This window comes from Arachis hypogaea, chromosome 7 (assembly GCF_003086295.3).
Source record: "Arachis hypogaea cultivar Tifrunner chromosome 7, arahy.Tifrunner.gnm2.J5K5, whole genome shotgun sequence".
NCBI classification, from domain to species: Eukaryota; Viridiplantae; Streptophyta; class Magnoliopsida; order Fabales; family Fabaceae; genus Arachis; species Arachis hypogaea.
The window spans coordinates 11,459,626-11,480,874 of NC_092042.1; the positions used below are offsets into that span (position 1 = coordinate 11,459,626).

Genomic DNA, 21,249 nt, shown 5'->3' on the forward strand with positions numbered 1-21,249 from the left:
TTATTAAAAAATATAAAAAGAGTACTTCATTAAAACAAACACTAGTTAAGTCGTTGGATATTTAATATCCCGTGCTTGGTTTAATATATATATTCATTGAAACAAACAGTAGCTAAATATATATATTTATTCACGGTCACACATATTTATATAAATATTGAGAGGATAAAATTATAATACATTCAATTTTAGGATAATCTGATAATATTAATAATCAACTAATTTATTTAAGTAAATTATTCCTTAATCGATCTATAATAGATGAATTTTAAACTCAACAATTAATTTTGTAAGTTACTATATAATTAATAATAGAAAAAGTCTAGGGGGTCAGCAGTTTTATTGAATTTTGGTTAGCATGTAACCAGCAGAGAAAGGTGAGTCATTGGATGAAATTTCACACCAATCTCATACCATCAAATCATCATTGATGGTTAGTTGATGACTAACAATTACAAAAATTACTGGCCCCTAGCATTACTCTTAATAATATAGATTAAAAGTGGCAGTATTTAAATATCGATAATGTTATTTTAAATTTTGAATGAAGATTATATTTCACGATATAAAAAATGCATTATAAGTATGTTTCAACAATATAATATATTAATTAACTTTCTTACAAAATATGAGATACATATATGAAACATGTTGATAATTTTGTTTAAAAATCATCTGTCATGCATTTATAACACCAAGGTAGAGAGGGCTAGCTGTTGATTAAGGAGCATAATTATAGGGGTAAACAGAACATGAACGAAGATACTTGCCTCTACTATTGAACAAAAAGTAAAATGGGCATTTACAAGAGTGTTACTCACCAATAAAATAAATGTTTAATTATTCTGTTAGAATTTATAGTTTTATGAAATTTTTAATTAGATCTTTATATATATATATATATTTTTTAATTGAATCTTTGTACCAATTTCTTTTAATTAGGTTTCTATATTTCTTTTCTTTTATTTGGATTTTTGTATTAATTTTTTTTGTTTTAATTGGGTCTTTATATAATTAAATCAATTACTGTTAAAAAGATCTAATTAAAAAAAATTAGTACAGTGACCAAATTAAAAGAAAAAATATAGAGACTTAATTAAAAATTTCGCAAAATTATAAAGATTAACAGAATAATTAAACCTAAAATAAAAGATGAAAAAATTGGACAATACTTCAAAAAGAAAGAAGAAGTTGCCACAAAAATATAGTGATGACGACCCAAATAAATGAGAAATAATTATAATATTTATACTATTTTTTATGATATGAATATAAAAGATAATTTTTTTTTATCTTATCAATCATTATTGATATTAAAAATAAAAAATATAAAAAAACATACACAAAGATATGAATATATTATTTTTAAGGATGTTTAAGATTCGGTTCGATATGAATTCAAGACACATTTTATCGGTTTAAATTTATTATTTTTGTCCGGTTTATTTTTGAGTCTGATTCGGATTATGCTTCAACTCACTCGATCCAGTTTAAAGTTATTTTTTATAGTAAAAATATATTTTTAATTTAAAATAAAATTAGTAATATCATATTATATTTTTATATTTTAATTAATATTTTTTATATTATATAAAATTATTTTTATTTTAAAATAATTTATTTTTATATAAATATAATATAATATTTGTTAAATTTATTTTTTAAAAATAAAATTTTATTATTTTAATATATAAAATTTACATATTTATATATGCTAATTTTATATAGAGTGAATCCAATTTAACTTAAATTACTTTCAAATCGAATTAAAATAGACTTATCGTTTATTTAGAGCAGGGTCTCAACCATGAACCTCCCTCTTAATAAATACTTAAATAGGGCGTAAGGATTAAGTGGGAAGACCAAACACCAATACCTTAGCTTCAAAGTGGAGTGGGGTCTTGGGGAGCGAGAGCGAACGATTTTAAATCAAAGGTAAAATTTTAAATAATTAATCTCCAAATATTTTTAAGTGCCCACTTCAGTTATTTATTTATGACTTTATTGATTTATTAGTGAATTAATTTCTAAACTTACAAATCATAAGAAAAATAAATATGTCAATATACATATAAAGAAACTACTTATTCTTAATTATTTTTGTTAGAGTCTTCTGTTATTTAATTTATTGCACTTATTAACGTAAGACGTTAATATTTTGTGGCGATCACAATATATATTTACGTTAATAAAACTTATTTAGAAGATAAAATGGTAGCTTAATCCTCTCTCAAATAATGACTTTAGAAACTATTGGGGTTCCACAAAATTTATTTTATCTTATTTTTTGTAACATATATATATATATATATATATATATATATATATATATATATATTACTATTACCATGATTAAAGTAAAGTAGTATTAGATATTTATCACTTCAACAACTAACTGTATGAATAAGAAAATATTGTTATTTCTGTCCCAAATTTCGGTCTATAAATAACAAAATATCGTTAAAACTTCAAAAGACTTTATCAATAATAATATAATATATGGTGGAAATTCAGGTGCAGTCGATTTCACGTTGATACTTGAGAGCTGTTAGATGATTTGACTGAGTTGACTAAATTTTTATCTAATGACTCTTAGATATCAACTTTACATGAAGTCGACTTCACCTGAGTTTTCACCATAATATATTCTTGGTTACGAGATGATGAGTTCAAATATTATTTAAACAAGGAAAATTATAGGTAAATAACGAGAATATTAAATAATGTGAATAATGAATATGTTAGATGTTCAATTGAATAGATATGCAGATGGATATATTAATTATTTTTAATTGAATAATTATTCTTTTTGATTTGATTTACTTATATATAATTACTGGATGTTCAATTTACTAAATGTGCAAATAGTTATTCTAATATTAAAATTTAAAAGATAAATTTAAAATGAAATATTTTTTTATTGAGTCAATTTTAAAATCTATTATTTATATTATTTACAAAAATTATTATCTATCTAACAAAACCATTTGAACAAAACAAAATGAAAAGTTAAAGTTAGAGCAATACCCTCCAAACTTTTACAAGAAAGGATTTCTAAATTCTAATTGACTATCATTTAATTTGCAATTATGTTGGCACCATACAAAAGAGATAAACGCCATTGGCTTAATTTGTTAGTGGTGGGGATACTTGAACACAATGATTAAATGAAAAAGTTTAACCAATAATTTCCACTTTTTCGTCAATAAATATTTAATGTATGTCTTAAGAAAATTAATTATTTATTTTTTATTTATAATAATAAAATTTTTATAAAAACAAAACTAAAAAGATAATTACTAATATTATTTTATAATACTAATTAAATTTTAATGACAATTTTATTTAAAAAAACAAAAAACTCAACACAATAAGATAGAACAACTAGAAAGCAGAGAATTACTAGTCAAACAAAAGAAAAATTAATCTGTAATCATCTGTCTTTATCATCAACAAGTAAAAAAGATCAAAATCAATCTACAGTTTGTAGCTCCTAACGACAAATTATTTTATAATTAAACATCAACGTGAATTGAATGGCAAAGAGTAATTAATATCCCCTTTAATTTCTTCAGCATATATAAATACCCTTTTGGTAAAGCAGCTATAGGCATGTACACATATATCTAGTCCTCCTCTTAAGCTTTTTCTCTGCTTATCATTTTGATCTGCCATGGCAACTATGATTATCTCTTTCTTTAGTCCATATGTTATTTTCAGCCTTATATGGGTTATGATGATTAGTAGTCAAGCCTATTCCAAAGATGATCGAAAGGTAACAAATATATTCATATTTTAATCTCCTGTTGATTATTACACTAGTAGTGTACATGTTCATGGAGCTTATAGATAGATAAAGTAACACAATAATTATGGTGCAGAATTTCCTCCCTAATATCATATTTTAATTACAGACTTACATTATTTACATGGGTGATCATCCTAAGGATATGGACCCAACGTCATTACCTTCTCTTCATACAAGCATGGCTCAAAAAATTCTCGGCAGGTTTGATAGATATTATATTTGTTTTTATTTGTTCATCAATTCATTTTTCAAGATAAGACCCTGATAAGTGGCCATGTTTATATGAATCAACAACTAGCAATACATTTCAGTGGGTAATAACTTCACTATTTTAGAGTATACAAGTTTTAATATCTTATATACTGTTAATGTTGCAAGTGTGAGGAGTCCATAAAGTTAGTCCTACATAAAAAAAATAAGGAAAAGTGAGGAGTTTATAAGATGAGAGACTCATTAACTTGATACCTTAAAATTTTAAGTTAGATGTGGTGTTTTCTTATCTTATGTTCTCTTACTTGAGGGAGAGTTGCCTAACATATACTATAATTATATAAATACTAAACGTGCTTAATAATAACAAACATGAGATTAGCTCAATCTATAATCTTTTATGCCTTAAAGCACATTATAATTAAATTGAGCATCCAAATATGCATTATTTATCCAGTGATTTCAAATCAGAAGCTATACTCCATAGTTACAAAAAGAGCTTTAATGGATTTGTAATGAAGTTAACAAAAGAGGAGGCAAAAAGGATGGCAGGTATGATAATTAATTTCCATTGATCATACAAATTATTACAAATAGCATTTTAATGTTTTACTTTGATATTGCAATAGAAATGGAGGATGTTGTGTCAGTTTTTCCAAACAAGAAAAATGGGCTTCACACAACAAGATCATGGGATTTTATAGGGTTTCCCCAGCAAGTGAAAAGAACAAATGAAGAAAGTGAGATTATTGTTGGAGTATTAGACTCTGGAATATGGCCAGAGTCTGAGAGTTTTAGTGACAAAGGATTTGGTCTACCACCCAACAAATGGAAGGGATCATGTCATAACTTCACTTGTAATAGGTAATCATCTTTGCATTCAAATTTCTAAATTCCACTCCAAATTCTTTGGATTAGAAACTCTAATTTTGCAGCCAGTTAATTCAATTAACGAAAAACAATGCCATATTAAAGTTTCTTTTTCACCTTCACTTGCCACCTAAAAGCTAGACTAATTTCTTAGAAGGGCCATAAATAAATAAATGAGGAGTGCTAGGGGACAGCAGATTTTGTGAGTTGTAGCCATTAATTAGCCATCAATAGTGTATTTAATGGTGTGAGATTTCATCTAATGATAAAGAATCACTCATTTTTGTTTTGCTGGCTAAGTGTTGACCATATTTTAACAAATCTGCTACCCCTAGACTTTTTCTAAATAATATAATTTAAATTTTAAAGAGGACATAACTATTAACTAACATATTGAGGGTCACACCAGTAAAGTTTTTGTTTTTCTAAGATAAATTATAATAATTTTGGGAGCCACTCTTAAGTCATATGAAGAAGCTTCGTCCTGCATTTAAACAAAGCTTCATTGGCCTACTTTTTCTAAGATAATAATTCAATAAAGTTCAAAAGCTAATTACTAATAAACAAAAGATCAGAAATTAAAGTAGGCACTAGTTTATTATTTTTTACTTAGATTTATTATTCATATATCTTTATATAAAATTAATAATGATAATATAAAATTATAAATATGCATTATATTAAGTGTTCAATTAAATATGTCAAATTAAAACATCTCAACTATTATATTCATAAAAAAATTTCTTAAGTGTGCCAAACATAAATTATAACTCTTACACTAATGAATATTTATATCAAAATTATTTTAGTATATGACTTACAAATTGATTGAACAAAATAAATTCTTTTATTGATTACCATTTAAGAATAACCGTATTCACACAATTTTGAATAACGATTATGTTATATATATGTATATAAAAAAAATTAATTTTGATATACTTTTAGCGTAAAATCATTTTCATGTGTATTCAATCATATAACATCGCATTAGTAAAAATAACTACATTTTACATTGACCATGTGAATGATCATCTAAAAGAACGGTTATGATTATACGACTGTGTAAAATATTTTACATTCTCAGTGCATGACAATTAAACTCTATAAAAAATATCATTAAATTAACTACTCATCTAAAATGCATGTTAAAAATAAATTAAACAACAGTACATATATTATATACATGTATTTATATATAAATACATAGAGATTGAAAAATTAAAAATTAAATTAAGCCTCTATATTGTATTTAGTTTAAAATATATTAGACTAAGTTATATCTAAATATTATATTTGATTTAAAATAAATATGAAACTTGAGAAGTAAATTTAGGATTTAAAAAAAATGAGAATTTTTTTGAAATGAATATTATTAAAATTTTAGTTTTCAATACAAAAATTCAATCTCTTCTATTTTTATTTTTTGAAAGTACTGTAGTGGCTAAAATTTTACGTTTTAAAACTAAAATTTTAGTTCTAATCTCTGACCCTATTGTTCGGATGGGGAGAAGAACCTATGATTAGCTTTTCCAAAAATTTTCAAACGAACAATTTTAACAAAATCTTTCAATTTCTGTCAAATACAATAATAAATCTTAATTTCTCTTGCTCAGTCTCTAAAAACAAATATTTCTAAATGCACGTATTTTCTTTGAATAATTACCCGTTAAATAAAGAGTTGATTGACACAATAGGAAAATCATTGGAGCAAAATCCTACAACATCGAAGGTAGCTATGCCAAAGATGACATTAGATCTGCTAGAGATTCAAACGGCCATGGATCACACGTTTCATCAACCATTGCTGGCAACTTAGTTGACTCTGCAAGCCTTTTAGGCTACGCTTCAGGATCAGGGAGAGCACGTGGAGGAGCACCCTCAGCACGCATCGCCATCTACAAGGTCTGTTGGTCATCGAACGGCTGTGATGACGCCAACGTTCTTGCGGCATTTGATGACGCAATCCATGACGGCGTTGACGTCATCTCTATTTCAGTTGGGGCAGATGTGGCTTTTCCCTTTTCGTATTTTGAAGATGCAATTAACATTGGGAGTTTCCATGCAATGAAGAAAGGGATATTGACTTCTAACTCTGCCAATAATTTGGGTCCTGATCTTTCTTCTATGACTAATTATTCACCTTGGTTGCTCTCTGTAGCTGCCGCCACTATTGATAGAAAGTTTCTTACAAAGGTTCAATTGGGAAATGGTATCACTTTTGAGGTAGGTATTCAATTTCTAATTAGTTTTAAGACACATGACTTGGATTGATGAAGTGACTATACCATTTGAATTATAAGTCGTTGCCCATGTCTTGCATGTTATTTGCCTTGTATTGTATAGTTTTTATTAGAAAAAATAATTCTATTGATTTTCTAAAAAAAAATTGGAAAACAAATAACTATGTCAAATGGACAGGGGGTTTCAATAAATACATTTGATCTCAAAAACAAAATGTTCCCTTTAATTTACGGTGGAGATGCACCAAACACTGCTGATGGGTATAACAGTTCCATATCCAGGTATATCAACAAATGAAATTTTACTACTCTTCTTTAATGGATTGTCATCTTCTTTTTTATTAAAATATTCATTATTTTGGAATTCATGTGCTTATTAGGTATTGTTATAAGGACTCATTGAATAAACATTTGGTGAAAGGCAAGATCGTTTTGTGTGAGAGCATTCTTGTTCCAACAGATATAGAGTTACTATCTGGTGCAGTTGGTATGATACATGGAGCCATATCCCCAAAAGATTTACCAAATAATTATGCAGTGCCTTCAACTTTCTTGAGTCTAAGGAACTTTAGATCAGTACATTCTTACTTAGCTTCAATGGGGTATGTATAAAACATATTTGCATACATACACTAGTGTCTTGAAATTAAAAATCTTTTTAATTGGATCTATATTATATATTGCTTTATCAGTAATAATGCAACAGCTACAATATTCAAGAGTGACGAAGTTAGAGACTCATTAGCCCCATATGTGGCTTCATTCTCATCAAGAGGTCCAAATCCAATCACACCAAACATTCTTAAGGTAATTAACTTTTAATTGTATATAATTCCGTAACAAATAAATTAAATTATTAATTACTAATTACTTCATAATTTTAATTTGTAGCCGGATGTGGTTGCCCCAGGAGTTAACATTTTAGCCGCATGGTCTCCAATTTCTCCAATTTCAGATGTTAAAGGTGACAAAAGATTAGTCCATTATAATATTATTTCTGGCACTTCAATGGCATGCCCTCATGCCACTGCAGCAGCTGCATATGTCAAATCATTTCATTCTAATTGGTCTCCTGCTATGATCAAATCTGCACTCATGACCACAGGTATATTTATCAATGCATTCATTAATTAATTATAACTTAACAAAAGGGTTTATCTAAAAAAATGGCCTTTAATTAGACCACTATTCTATAAATCATATGTTTAATTAATATATAAATATTAAATTTTACTTTTTTGTCATTATAAATAAAATTTACATAAAAGTAATAAGACAAATAAGTACACTAAATTTATAAGTCTATGAAAAATTACAACATTTAGTCACAATTTATTTTTTTGTCAGGAACTTATAAGTCTAATGTTACAACTTTTGAAACATCTATTTTTTTTCTTAGAAACTATACATTACAAAAAGTTTTCAAATACTTTTTTAGAAATAAAATAGTTTTATAAATGTATCTAATTACGTAGCATTATTTTAACAAAAACCGTGAATAATCATCCAAAAATTTGTTGTAAACTTTTTACATGCCTAAATCCTAATTATTCGTTTAATACTTTGTGTTACATCATTTGAATCTACAGCTATTCCATTGAGTGCCACTCTTAATCCTGAGGCCGAATTTGCATATGGTGCGGGACTAATTAATCCTATTAAGGCAGCAAATCCTGGTTTAGTGTACGACATTAACGAAGTTGATTATGTCAAATTCTTGTGCCAGGAGGGAATTGAAACTAAAAACCTTGGGATTCTCACTAAAGATCATAGCAGTTGCAAGAAAGTGGGAAAGACAGAGAGTGTATACGACCTCAACCTCCCATCAATTTCTCTCTACACAAACGTGTCATCTTTCACTCGAATTTTTCATAGAACAGTTATGAATGTTGGGTCCGCAACATCTACATATAAAGTGAGAGTGATGTACCCATCTTTTTTAGATATTCAAGTGAAACCGGATACGTTGTCGTTTGAATGTATAGGCCAAAAGAAATCATTCTCGGTCATTATAGAAGGGAGTATGAATGTAAACACAGCTTCTGCTTCGTTGATTTGGGATGATGGAACATTTCAAGTTAGAAGCCCTATTGTAGTGTTTAACCAATTGCCTGTCCCACCATTTATCTTTATCTAAATGTGGGATAAGGAAAGAGATAAAGATCTTTTCAAGGTTTAATTGTAGGTGAAAATTCACCGTTAGTTTTCACGTGAAGTTAGTTAATAACCGTTAGAGAATAATAATTTAGTCAAATCTATTAAATTATCTAACAATTTTCAGTTATTAATTTCACATAAAACAATTCTACTTAAGTTTTCGCCATAATTGTAATATAGATAACTTGTTATAAGTTCTTGATGAAGGATGTGCCGAAGGATTAGTGGGTAAATTGCTTCATTTGCTCTGTTTGCATTCAAATCAATAAAGTATGTGATCATTACTATTTTTTTATGGGATCTTTTTAGAGAGATAATGGACTATTATACAACGTGTAGAATGAGTTATTGACTTATAAAATGAACATCTTTTATACTATCTAGAATAACCATTCAAGAATCAAACTTTTGACCTTTTAGATCTAGTGTTCTAATACCATGTCATGATACCGCTCATCCCAAAAGCTTCAGCTGATGGAAAAAAGGTAACACTAATGATTATATCTCTAATTCTCTATAAACTTCTATTGTACACATTATATAAATATTCCATTGGCTCCTCATACTTTTTCTTTTTTATGTAGTATACCAGTTATCATACATTACTAATCACACATGTATTTATACGATTGTTTAGACATAACAATTCTAGATCGTCATCTTATAATGAATTTATTATTAAAATACACGAAGTAATCTATCTAAAATAAATTGTGAAATTCTTCTTAATTTGTCGAACAACAAATAATTGTATATATATATACTTGTAAGAAAAGGAGCAATAGATATAGTGGAAATTTCACATGTAATGTAATTGTGAGTTTTTAATATCTATTTCTCAATAGAGCATAAATTTATGTATTTTTTGTATTTAAATTTAATTAAAATATATTTATACTGTCAAATTTATTTGAGTTTAATTTTAATATATCAATAATGTAAAATATTTTATATAATTGTTTAAATATAATCTTTTTTTAGATGATTATTCACAAAGTTAGTATAAAATGTAATTATTTTTATTGACGTGATATTATATAATTAAATATATGTATAAAACTCTTAGCCAATAAAATATTTGTACAATGTATATAAAGGAGGTTTAGAGATGTCCGATCCAGTATTAGAGATATAACTATTAGTGTTATCTTTTTCCATCAGTTTAAGTTTTTGGGATGAGTGGTATCATGACATGGTATCAGAACTCTAGATTTAGCTTAAGTTTTTGGGATGAGTAGTTTTATAACATGAAATGTTTATTATCCCCAATAGGTTATGTTCATTTTGTAATTCATATAGTTCATTGTACAAATATTCTATTAACTCTCTAGTAAGACTCGTAATATATTTGTTTTCAAGCAATACTTGAAACAAACTTATGAATAATGGGCTTGAGGAATGAAGTTGGAGGTGGTGGTGAAGCTATCCAAGCGGGTTTCATGTTAGCTTCAAAACAATGGTAAAGTACTTGTAACGAATTTCAATTCTTAAGTCAACAAGAATTTTAGACAAATTTAAATGGATTATAATTAAAAAATACTTGAGTTTACTTGAAAATTTTTAATAGGAATAATGGTAATTACTTATTATAAGAGTAAAGTATGATATTTAACTTTTTAATATATTTTTTTGTGTGTTACTTATAAAATGTATTGTAAAAAATTACGCTTTATCCCTTCAAATAAAAAAAATTGAGAGAAACCAATTTCCTAAATGAAATGGGTAGTTTCTTCCTTTAATGCATGGATAATTTATCCCACGTTGTGTAGATGTCATCGCGTAATGGATAACCTATAGTGGAGGACTTGAGGAGAGTAATGACTTGCTCCCCAAGTCAGATTGAGCATGGACGGTAATACCTGTGTCGCGAATAGGTAAAATAGAATAGACACACATATATCTCTTGAATTGATTTGTTAGATCAAAGGTCTTAATTATTTGCATCTTTATGAATAATATTAAAATTATTTACATTATTATTATTGGGCTTGTTTGGGTGAATTTTTAAGAAAAGATATTTTTTGAGTTTTTTTTTAAATATTTTATAAAAAAATAAAAGTAATTTTATATTTGGATATCTCATGTAAAAAAGTCTTTTTATCTATCAATTATATTTGGATATAACAATACAAAAGTACTTTTTGTTTATTTATTATATGAAAAACATTTTTTTTAAGGAAAAAAGATCTTTTAAAAAAAATTATGTAAATTACAGCTTCTCAAAAAAGATCTTTTTTATTTTAGTAGTACTTTTACTTTTACTACTAGAAATTTGTCAAACACGTTAACAAATAAAAAAGATCTTTTTCATTGAAAAATTTTTTTTAATAAAATAATGGCACCCAAACATACACATTGTCTCTCTTTTAACTTATAATCAAAATTTTAGTCACTATTCAAATGGGCACTCAAATTTTTTTATATAAAATATTATAAATTTTAGTTTAAAAACATAAAAAATATATAACTTTCAACAATCTTTTAAATTTTGTAAAAATATATATTTTTTGTTTTGATAATTTAATTTTATTTTCCCTTAAAATTTTGGTCTATATAATGTGTTTTCGCCATAAAGGGCATAAAGTACCGTTATCATAACTTAAATATTTACGTGACAGACTAAAACATATTAAGTCGAACAAAAATTAAATAAAACAACAGAATCTCATAAAAAAATATTTACTTGATAAAAAAAAGGGGGAAAAAAAGAGGAGCAAATTATAAGAAGAAAACTGAAAAAGGAAAACATATAGATAGCGAGTTTTGCGGGGAATGAAAGGGTGGGCGTTTCAAAAGTGGTGTATCGTCCGTTAATTCAGTTATTATTGGGGTGGTTCCAATGTTAATGTGCGTCTTTTCTTTTCTATCTCTGTCTCTTCTTCCCTGTTCTTCACTCGTCTCCGATCTGCAGGGAAAAATAAAATAACGCTTGCGCAAACTTGGAATCTCTAAGCCATTCCACTTTGGCAATTGTTCTGTTGGCGTAATAATAATATTAATAGATATTAGATGGCGTACAAAGTGGACCATGAATACGACTACCTCTTCAAGGTTGTGTTGATTGGGGACTCTGGGGTTGGAAAATCCAATATCCTTTCCAGGTTTACGCGCAACGAGTTTTGCTTGGAGTCCAAGTCTACCATTGGTGTTGAATTCGCCACCAGAACATTGCAGGTTTTTCCTCCTTCTCTTTCTGTTTTGTTTCCTTCTTTTCTTTCCAATCGGTTTTGGTTTGATTTGGTTTGGTTCAATTCGATTTGATGATATGACATGAAAATTCAGTACGATTACATGAATTTATCAATTAGTTAGCGTACCGTGTATCAATTTATCTGTGTAGAACATTAAATATACATATATTCAGAATAAAATATTTTACATATGGTGTACTGCGTACTGGATACACGTTTCTGTACTGGAACAATGTTACTATGTGATGGTGCGTGGATCACAAAATGTTTTTGCATTCCTGTTGAATCTTATATTGAAATGTTTTTAATGTAAAATTTTGGAAAACTGACTACTCATATAAAGTTGTCTTTTATACGAAAATAGTTGAGAATCGTTAGATAATAATTTAGTCAAATATGTCAGATCATTTAACGATTTTCAACTATCATTTTGTGTGGAAGCAATTTCAAGTGAATAAGACAATTCTAAAAATGTAAAAATATTTCACGAAACACATCCCTTTCTTATTTGAATTTTTGTTATGAGATAGATTAATGTGTTATGTTTTAACTAAATTGTTTGGATCCATACATTATAGAGTTTAGAATAATCAAATGTGTTAATGATTGAAGATTTAATTGCTGATGTTAAAAACAATATAATGCAGGTGGAAGGGAAGACTGTAAAGGCACAAATATGGGACACTGCAGGGCAAGAGAGGTATAGAGCCATCACAAGTGCATACTACAGAGGAGCAGTTGGTGCCCTCTTGGTGTATGACATTACCAAGAGGCAAACATTCGACAATGTCCAGCGATGGCTTCGCGAGCTAAGGGACCATGCCGACTCCAACATTGTTATCATGATGGCCGGAAACAAATCCGACCTTAATCATCTGAGAGCAGTGTCTACTGAAGATGCTGAAAGTTTGGCTGAAAAAGAAGGACTATCTTTTCTTGAGACTTCAGCATTGGAAGCCTATAATGTTGAGAAGGCATTCCAAACCATATTGTTTGATATATATCACATTATAAGTAAAAAGGCGCTCGCGGCGCAGGAAGCCACTTCTGCCGGTGTTCCTCAGGGAACCACCATTAATGTCGCGAACACGGCCAATAATGCAGAGAGTAGATCTTGTTGCTCTAATTAACAATTTGTAGAAAAAGAGGTGACACAGAAAAAATGTTTGTTTTTTTGTTGGAAATTTGAATACACATGATGAGTAGTTGCTAGTTGTTGTTGTTATCATTTGCTAGTTGTTGTTACATTCTTTAATTTCTGTAAGATGGGAGAGGCAGATATTCTAGTCTTCAACAATTTACAGCTTTGGCATTAACTGATTCTGAAATGCTTGCAATTCAGAATTTGATGAATCTTAGTTCTCTCTAAGTCAGAGTTTTAGTCACAGATATTGTAACTTTAGTTTTTCAGTGAAATTGTTAATGCAGCTTTCTTCTGTAACTTTCATCATAATAAATTCTTTGCATTTGTTCTTTGTAAAACACTTTCTGTAATTGCTAAAAAGAAGGTGCTTGAAATTGTTTGTACTGATTTCATCAGTGTGGTGTTCATCATGTGGGAAATTTGATTCTCCAATGAGTCATATTTTTTTCAGCTACTAACTAGAAAATGGTCCAAAAACCAGTGTTTAGTGTAGTTCATACTTCAAACCGTAGGTTCAAGGTGGAACTACACGTCTCTTACCATAAAAAGGTTTGGACAAACACAAAAATTGACTCATACAAGTCTTATCACTTAAATGATTTAGAAACTCAGATTTTAATATATAATTATATTATATATGCAAGTGTAAATAGTTTTTCGGAGACATTTAATCATACTGCATTAATAAAAACATTTGAGTTAATTTTTTGCTAACTTAAAAGTCCAACAATTTTCAAGTGGGAAATTGTCTACAAATATGTAATGTAAACAACATTGCTTTTTTAAGCTCAGCAGTGCAAGAAATTGGAAAAGTTCAAAACTGTTCAAAGTCCCTTCAACTGTTTCTTCTGCCAAAAACTGTTCATAAATAGTGACTCTACTAATTAACCTCACAACAAAGTTCTCTAAGTTTCATCTCCTTCACCATTCATCACTACTTCACTCACCTTCCTCTTTTATCACCTTCTCCTTCATCTCCACCACTAAGCAAAATTCATTGATGGAAGAAAATTTTGAGTCCTCTCATGTACCACAACAAAGCAGAAGGAACAAGCTCAGAGAAATGGTCCAAACCCAAAAACAACAACCACCACCACAACCATTTCCTCCTTCATTTCAAACCAGCATAACTCAACCCTTTGAGACAAATCCAATTTCATCTACATTTATTAGCACCAAACCACCCTATCATTACTCCTTTCTAGCAAAGAGCTCTTCACAACTAGAACATTACCCTGCAAGCTTTCACAATCTTCTTCTTCCACCCTATTTGGTGGATCAAAATCATCATGTGCCCCAAGAACCATGCAGTGATGTTAGAAACATTGGTCCTGTGGTTGTTCCTTTTACAGGGTATGCTTCCATATTGAAGAGATCAAGGTTTCTGAAACCAGCTCAGCAGATTCTTGAAGACATGTGTGGCAGTGTTTTGAATCCTCCACCAAGATTGAATGAAAGTGGTGATGATCATGAAGAAGATCCCATCATTGGAACTAATGGTAGGGATGGAGTTCAGCATCATTGTAGGGATTCTGTACTTGGTTGCATGTTAGATGAGGTATGTGAAATGTCTTTGATGCCCCCATTTTTTTTCTTTTCTTTTAATTAATGGAAAATCTTAGTCAGACTTTCAACATTAATTACAAATCTGACTATAAATATCACTATCACTACTAGTAATCTTATCTAAAGCATGTTTGGAAACAGTACATTTTCTGTTTTTCAAAAATTGTGATCCTAGCAAACTTCTTTTGTATAAGCTAATTTGAACCCAAAATATGTTTCTTTCTAAATTCTAAAGTCTAGTACTTGAGATATCAATTGAATTCAGTTTTCTATCATTCAAGCATCAAATATATAGCAGACTACACCCAGAAGGTGTAATGTGCGCGACTTAGGCCTAGTTTGGGTAAACAGCTTAATTAAACTCCTTTTGAAAAAATAGTTTAAATAATAATGGTTATGTGAAAAGTAGCTTAAAAATAAGTTATTTTGTATTTGAGTTTTTAATTCTAAAAGTGCTTATTTTATAGAAATATGATAAAAAAAAATAGTAGTATTACGAGAGAATTCATTTTTTTAACTTCTCTATAAGTTCTTAAATAACTTCTTAGAAAGGTGTAATTTGGTTTTGAAAATCGCACCAAACATTAATATTACTACTTTTTATAAGTCAAAAGCTCAAAAAAATTACTTTTGAAGTTTTTCAAACAGACTCTTAATCTGATAATTAATGGTTATTTTCACTACTTGAACCCGTGAGACCATGATCTTTAGGTCACACGGAAACATATCAATCGTTGCTCTAAGGCTCCCTTTCTAATTTGCAAATAAATGAGTTAAAAAAATTCATAACTTACCCAAAATTGAAAGGTATGTAGTAAATTTGTTTCTTTTTTTTTAATTCTCTTAAGGTATACAAGAAGTATATACTATACTGCCAACAAATGCAATCAGTGGTGTCATCATTTCAGAAAGTAGCTGGGCTTGGAAATGCCACTCCTTACATATCCTTTGGAATCAAATCCATTTCCAAGCATTTTGGAAGTTTGAAACATGCTATCTATGATCAACTTCAGTTCACAATGAAGAACACTACTCCTGCATATAACAATGTTGTTGAAAAGGGTCTTCAATCAGTGAAAAGCTTACACTCAGTTCAACCTGTTTTGAGATCCCATAGAGGGCTTCCGGATCATGCTGTAGCTTTGTTGAGGAGATGGCTCTTTGAACACTTCTTACACCCGTCAGTGATTCTAGTTTTGAAGCTTATTTTTGTAGGGTTGTTAATGTTTTCGCAGACTCACTCTTGTTTTATGGCAATTAAGCTAACACGATCCCTTTCTGCTATTAGATGAGATGTGAAACTTATTCTATTTGAGTTTTACATCTCATCTAATAATAAAAAAGATGTGTTAGCTTGATGCACGACGAAAAAATGAGTATACAAAATATTTCTCTTTGCTGTAAATGATTATTTTGTTTTACTTTTTCTTAGGCTATGGAAACTATTTATTTTGGTTTATGTGCTAATGATGTTTATAATATAATGATTGTTACTTAAACCTGTTCATGCAGGTATCCTACTGATTCTGAAAAGGATACATTGGTTCAACAGACTGGCCTTTCAAGATGTCAGGTGATTCTTCATTCCTTCCAAAATTGTGTTACAACTTATGAGCTTACAATTTGAGATTTATAATTCAATATGAGAACATGACCTAAACAATCTAAAATACATGAAACAAGAGTTTAGTCATTTATTTTATTTTTGCATTAATTTGGTTCTTTAGAGTGTAAAATACTAAAATAGCCATCAACTCAATATACATTTAAAAGACTAAATTGATGTCCCTTTTAAATACTAACAGGCAAATTGGTGTGCAAGCTCTTAAAGAGTATAGGATAAGATTAACGGTCAAATTAGTCTCTAAAAAAAATTATTTTTTAAATTTGTTTTTAAAAGATTTTATTAATTAAATTAATTCTTTAAAGATTACAAATTAATTATTTTTTTTCTTTTGTCACTCCATTAATAATTTTCATCAACAATTGACGATGTGAAATGTTAATTAACAACATGCATAATTTCGAACATTTCCAATTGAATGCTAACCTAATATGTTTATGAAATTTTATCCGTCTATGTTTTCAATTACATAAACCCTAATCCTAATATAATATAGCGACTAACTTGATATATTTTCATAAACATGTTTATTCAACATCTAATTAGACATACTAGATATCATGTATGCTGTTAATTAATATTTCACAATCAATAGTTGGCAAAAACTGTTAACAGAGTGAATGAGTGATAGAAAGACAAAAATAATTAATTTTTAATTTTTAAAAGATCAATTTAATTAATAAAATCTTTCAAAAATAAATTTAAAATTTTTTTTATTTTTCAAGAATTAATTTGAGTAATAACTCATATACCATTCTTTTTTTGAAAGGTTGTACCATCTCAAATCAATGTTGCATCACTAAATTGTAATTTTAACAGGTTTCAAATTGGTTCATCAATGCAAGAGTAAGAATCTGGAAGCCCATGGTGGAAGAGATGCACATGAATGGGGAACAGAAGGCTCAAGAATCAGAAGTGATCCATCACGCAAGGAAGCCCATTATTGGCCCTTAAACCACAGTTATTAAGCCCATGTAAAAAGCCTGCCCCAATAACCAAGAAGAAGAAAATATTACTAAATCGCAAACTCCCCAAGCAATAGTTCAAATTCAAACATATGTTACGTATCAAATGTTGCTTGCATTATATTAGTTCTTGTTAAATCAAATCCAAAAAAAGAAAAATTATAACATGTGACTTGGGAAAGCAATGGATTCTCTTTCTAGCACTAAACTAATCACCTGAAAAATTTGGGTAATTATTTTCATTTGGGTTCCGTTTCAATTCAGAAAAACCATAATGAAACCGTAAATAGATGGTATAACAACATCCGTGCATTCACGTGTGGTACATATGCGTGTATGTGACAAGTGACAATACTTTTGCCAATTGAATTCTTCCAACATCTCAAAGGCTTTGAGAAGAGAGAGATTCTGAGACAAAAATTGAAATACAAAAATTAAAATAAATTTTAGTTATGTTTGGTGTAAAATAAGAAATAGAAATTAAAATAAAAATAAAATTTTAATTTAATTTGTATAAAAGATAAAATTAAAATTAATTAATTGAAATAAAAATATTTAAGTATAAAATATTATTAAAGTTTTAGTTTTTGTTTCTAAAAATTTCAGTCTCTTATATTTCTATTTTTTTGAAGTACTAAAATACTGAAATTTTAGAGATAGAGACTGAAATTTTAATTACAATCTCTAAGTCAACAAACATGATATTGAATCTAAGTTTCCGTCTCAATACCTCAAAACAAACATTACCTAACAACAGTTAGTTTTTATCTAATTAATCCGTAAACGTTTCTAACTAAATAAACACTGATATTTTCTTGTTAATTAAACAAACTAGCATATATATAGTCATACAAAAAACAAACTAGTATATATACCTCTTCATTAAAGTTCAATCAATAAACATTATTCGAATCAACATCTACCTGATTTTATGGAGGTCAGACACAATAACATTGAACTAGCTCTATTTATTTAAATAAATAACTAACTCTTACAATCTTTCTAATTTTTCTAGAAAAGAGATCTCAACAACCTCCTTACCAAAAAAAGAGTAACCAACAACCCACCATTAAAAGTGGGACATTCAAAAAGTGGTTATTAACTCTACATCTATACTTATAAATATCCTTATGTCCTCAGATATTATTTGAACTCCAATCTACTAAAAACCTGCTTAAAACTCTTACTAACTTAAATATAGGAATCCATTGCAGGTACCACCCCCACCTTTGCTTACAAAGAACTCGGATAACTTCACATTGACGGAGAAGACGTCGAATCAAACCCTCTTAGGAGTCTGAACCTCACGTTCAAGCCCAAATCCATTAGTTTCACTACCCTCAAAACATTGGCACCGTTACCAGTGACCTAGTAATCAACATCGTATGATGGCAGATGACATTTTAGAAGACGAACACACTGCTTCTGATTTTGAAACCCAGGAAGAAGAACAGTACAACGACGACCACGCACTAGTCATACCTCACCGACCTGACAAAGGGAAAGGTATCGCTGGGGAGTCACATCCCGCAAATCAAGGAGGATGGAGAATAAATTCAGAAATCCATCAATAAGGAGAATTAGGAGAAAGAGATCCTACAGAGCTCATGGAACTGATTCAAGGTCGGCTAGAGCAGTTCAGGAATGAATTTGAATGACAACATGATCAGAAAGAGCTCTACGAAGGGAGGTATGACGACGAAAAAAATTCGAAAAAAAATCAAGAAACTGAAATCTGATCTAAAAGGTCAGAAATCCCGAGCTGACCGAGCAGAAATGCCTTTGAGAGGTGAAGATCCATTTACGGAAGAGATCATGCGACCGAAAATTCTCAAAAACTTTAAGATCTCCGACATGGATCTCTATGACAAAACCACTTATCCGAGACACCACTTAAGTAATTTCAAGAGTCGTATGTACTTGGTTGACACATCGGACGCAACTCGCGCAAAGCCTTCCTGACTACACTAACAAGGGTGACAATGAAGTGGTTCGATAGCTTGCCACATAGGTCGGTCACCTGCTTCGATGACTTAGCAAGTAATTTTCTTCCCCGATTTTCCATTCAGAAAAATAAGACCAAGCATGTCCCGAGTCTCTTGGGAGTAAAACAAGAGGTTAGAAAATCTTTATGAGCCTATATGAAAATGTTTAACAAAGTGTGCTTGGAGATTCAAAACCTACCTATGGAAGCGGTCATTATGTGGCTAATTAACGACCTCAAAAAAGGCATGTTCTCTCAATCCATATCAAAGAGACATCCAATATATTTGTATGAGGTTCAAGAGCAGGTCGAGAAATATATCAACATAGAGGAGATAACAAGATTAAGAGAACCCACCTGAGGACAAAGCAATCAATATCAGACTCGAAGCAAGGAAAGAGAGTAAAAAAAAGAATACAACTCAAAAAAACTCGAAGGTATTATAATTATACCCTATTGCAGATTTTTCTTATTGACAGAGAGATCTACCACACAAAAAAGATTCAACCTCTTAGACGAATCAAAAACAAAAAAGGTGAAAGTCCATCAGAATACTGCAAATACCACAAAATTTACAGTCATTCTACCAATGATTGCTATGATTTGAAGTTAAATAAAAACATATATAGTTATTTTTGTTATACAAATTTTATAAAGTTAACTAAATTTAAAGTTTAATTATTTTAATATTAAAAATAATAAAATCAATGAATTTTTATTTATTTTAAAGTATAATAATTACTTATTAATAGTAATATATAGTTTGTGATTAAATTAAAATATTTATATTAGAATTCTATCTTTTTAAAGATTTTTATTTAAATAACATTAGTGGTTGAGTTTGTACATATTTTTTCGTGATTTATGAATAAAATTTTTAAATTCTCTTACTCTTATATTAAAATCGATTTGAGCAAGTATAATCTACCAGAGATAAAATTTGTCTTTAAGTTACTTTATTTATATTTTAATATCATATTTATTCTTATAATCAAAGTAATATGATTAACATTGTTATCTCTTAAAATTTATCAACATATTTAATCTATTCTTAAGTTAAAGTAGTTGTATTTGTACTTAAAAACATATTTCTTCTTAAATGTGTTACAAAGGCTAATGTAGTTGAAGTTATTTGTCTTAACTCATCTATCTCAAAGTTTAGTACTTTTATAGCAACTTTTAGCAAATAAAAAAAAAATATGAAGTTGCTAATAAAGGCGTAAGAAGATACTCTTCTAGAATTTTGTCACAAGATTGTAGAATTTCATCTAAATTAAATAAATAAAACTGCTTAATTTAATTATTTCGCATGATTAATTTAATTAGTTCGCAGAACGAAGAAATCGAATGCAAAAGGAAATTGGCAAAGCAGAAGGAAAAGCTGAGACGTTGCAGGCCTAAACATAAAAACAGGTGTGTAAAGAAAATTTTAAATGACATTTAGCTCTTGGAATGTTAGGGGGTTACGGGGTGATGGCAAAGTAAGA

At 28.9% G+C, this 21,249-nt stretch overlaps 3 protein-coding genes across 4 annotated transcripts; all 3 read left to right on the forward strand.

Annotated features, from left to right (window-relative positions):
* The first annotated feature begins 3,593 nt into the window (after window positions 1–3,593).
* Window positions 3,594–9,444, forward strand: LOC112702462 (cucumisin). The gene is made up of 10 exons (XM_025753491.3): window positions 3,594–3,775; window positions 3,915–4,009; window positions 4,476–4,570; window positions 4,648–4,882; window positions 6,586–7,114; window positions 7,310–7,413; window positions 7,512–7,733; window positions 7,824–7,938; window positions 8,023–8,236; window positions 8,721–9,444. Exons 1-10 carry the CDS (start codon window positions 3,674–3,676, stop codon window positions 9,266–9,268), a joined length of 2,259 nt encoding a protein of 752 aa, XP_025609276.1. The 5' UTR covers window positions 3,594–3,673; the 3' UTR covers window positions 9,269–9,444.
* A 2,585-nt stretch (window positions 9,445–12,029) lies between these two features.
* On the forward strand, window positions 12,030–13,961 carry LOC112702464 (ras-related protein Rab2BV-like). Its single transcript, XM_025753495.3, has 2 exons — window positions 12,030–12,462; window positions 13,127–13,961. Exons 1-2 carry the CDS (start codon window positions 12,298–12,300, stop codon window positions 13,607–13,609), a joined length of 648 nt encoding a protein of 215 aa, XP_025609280.1. The 5' UTR covers window positions 12,030–12,297; the 3' UTR covers window positions 13,610–13,961.
* A 466-nt stretch (window positions 13,962–14,427) lies between these two features.
* Window positions 14,428–17,986, forward strand: LOC112702463 (BEL1-like homeodomain protein 9). 2 transcript variants are annotated; one of them, XM_025753492.3, is made up of 4 exons: window positions 14,428–15,181; window positions 16,038–16,369; window positions 16,702–16,762; window positions 17,633–17,986. In XM_025753492.3, the coding sequence occupies exons 1-4, from the start codon at window positions 14,624–14,626 to the stop codon at window positions 17,765–17,767; spliced, it is 1,086 nt and encodes a 361-aa protein (XP_025609277.1). In that variant the 5' UTR covers window positions 14,428–14,623; the 3' UTR covers window positions 17,768–17,986. The 2 variants fall into 2 exon arrangements, with proteins under 2 accessions (XP_025609277.1, XP_025609279.1); XM_025753494.3 differs by having other exon boundaries at window positions 16,098–16,369.
* Window positions 17,987–21,249: the final 3,263 nt, after the last annotated feature.

Excerpts from the sequence above, each read along its gene's own strand:
- LOC112702462 (XM_025753491.3), top strand. The coding sequence starts at position 3,674 with ATGGCAACTATGATTATCTCTTTCTTTAGTCCATATGTTATTTTCAGC. Across the intron at positions 3,776-3,914 it reads ATTCCAAAGATGATCGAAAG|ACTTACATTATTTACATGGG; the intron begins GTAACAAATATA and ends TTTTAATTACAG. Across the intron at positions 4,571-4,647 it reads GGAGGCAAAAAGGATGGCAG|AAATGGAGGATGTTGTGTCA; the intron begins GTATGATAATTA and ends ATATTGCAATAG.
- LOC112702464 (XM_025753495.3), top strand. The coding sequence starts at position 12,298 with ATGGCGTACAAAGTGGACCATGAATACGACTACCTCTTCAAGGTTGTG. Across the intron at positions 12,463-13,126 it reads TCGCCACCAGAACATTGCAG|GTGGAAGGGAAGACTGTAAA; the intron begins GTTTTTCCTCCT and ends AATATAATGCAG.
- LOC112702463 (XM_025753492.3), top strand. The coding sequence starts at position 14,624 with ATGGAAGAAAATTTTGAGTCCTCTCATGTACCACAACAAAGCAGAAGG. Across the intron at positions 15,182-16,037 it reads TTGGTTGCATGTTAGATGAG|GTATACAAGAAGTATATACT; the intron begins GTATGTGAAATG and ends AATTCTCTTAAG. Across the intron at positions 16,763-17,632 it reads CTGGCCTTTCAAGATGTCAG|GTTTCAAATTGGTTCATCAA; the intron begins GTGATTCTTCAT and ends TAATTTTAACAG.